The 1,276-nt window shown below is 47.8% G+C and overlaps 1 protein-coding gene across 1 annotated transcript in view; it reads left to right on the top strand.

The window, feature by feature from the left end:
- Positions 1-1,276, top strand: part of LOC307240029 (uncharacterized protein) — a gene marked incomplete at its 5' end in the record, with an annotated part of 2,626 nt that extends 1,350 nt beyond the window's left edge. Inside the window, 2 exons of the mRNA XM_080013604.1 lie at positions 1-362; positions 902-1,276. The exon at positions 1-362 is cut by the window's left edge and continues 84 nt beyond it. Coding sequence (XP_079869730.1) covers positions 1-362; positions 902-1,177 — 638 coding nt within the window. The 3' untranslated portion in view covers positions 1,178-1,276. The remainder of the gene's footprint in view (positions 363-901) is intronic.

Here is a 1,276-nt window from a genome sequence, read left to right as displayed (position 1 = left end):
GAAGGCCCCGCGGGCGGCGCACGAGCCCCGACCGCGCGGCGTCGAGGGAGGAAGACGCAGCTCTCGTTGAACCAAATTCCAAGCGGCTCAAAGGAAGTGACGAGGACACGCGCCTCGTCTGGGAAGTCAACGACGCCGTTTCGTCCGGGAGGAGACAGGCGGGGGGCCCCTCGCCTTTCGGGCATCCCGCCTACTTCAGCCCGGAGCCGAGTGCGACGAGCCCCGAGGCTTTTTCCGCAACGAGAGCTCTGCTGCCCTCCGTGCCCGGGACTGTCGGCCTGGAAAGCGAAGGCCTGGGTTCACAAAGCCGCTACTTGAGTCCCTTCCTCTTCCACCTGTCACAGCAAACGCTGCCATATCAGGTACTGACTCAGGAAGAGGATTTTTCAAAAAAACACTGCACCTCAGAGAGTGGAATCAGTAGATAGAGATACTCAGTTCAACTGAATTTAACTTTTTATTACTCTTAACTAATTAAGTTTTAATTACTCCAGGTTTCTACTAAAAGTAGGACAGTTATTGACAGTTAATGAAAACGCCCTGTATCTAGTTCACTAGTGGTAGAAATCAGGTAGCTTTTTAATTTATTTTTAATTTTTAGAAAAACATGTGTTTTGGACAAAGCTCTTAAGAGAGCATGATCGCCGTAATTAGTCTAAAAATGTCCTTTATTACCGTCCATTATTTTGTACTTTGAAATTTTTTTTATGTCAATAAAGATTGCAGTTTGATTTATGACATGTTTGATGGCATTTTAACAGAATTACAATCAATCTACAAATTCCATTGCGATAATGTGCAAACTAGGATTTCTATTCCCATTTCAGGAAAAAAGAACAGTATCATTTGAGAATGTGTGTTTGTTTATTATTTGGAGTAATAATTTGATATTTCTTTGCAGAGGACCAGCATGTCTCAGTATGGAGGGCTGCTCCCATATCCATATCACTTCATGGCAGGAGCAGCTGCTGGGGCTCCAGCCGCGCCCACTCTGCCCCTTCGCTCTGTGGGCTCCAAACCCGGCAGATCCCACGGTTTCGGCGGCTCCCACTCCTGGTTACATTTCAGCCCTTATCAGATCCCAACCTCCACCAGACGAGAGCCTCACACCGTCACATGGACCGTTAACTCAGACGCAGGCTACGGGCCCGACCGTCCCATGTACAGAGATGTGTAGATGTGTAGCCCTGTCCCAAATGAAAAGTTATTTGTTATAAAATGTCCGTGAAGCCGTGGACCCAACTCCATATTGTCTGGGGGAGACACCAATACGACC

The sequence above is a fragment of the Zeus faber genome (genome assembly GCF_960531495.2).
Source record: "Zeus faber genome assembly, chromosome: 14".
NCBI lineage: Eukaryota > Metazoa > Chordata > Actinopteri > Zeiformes > Zeidae > Zeus > Zeus faber.
The sequence above is the reverse complement of the archived record's forward strand: the minus strand, read 5'-3'. Positions and strand labels throughout refer to the sequence as shown.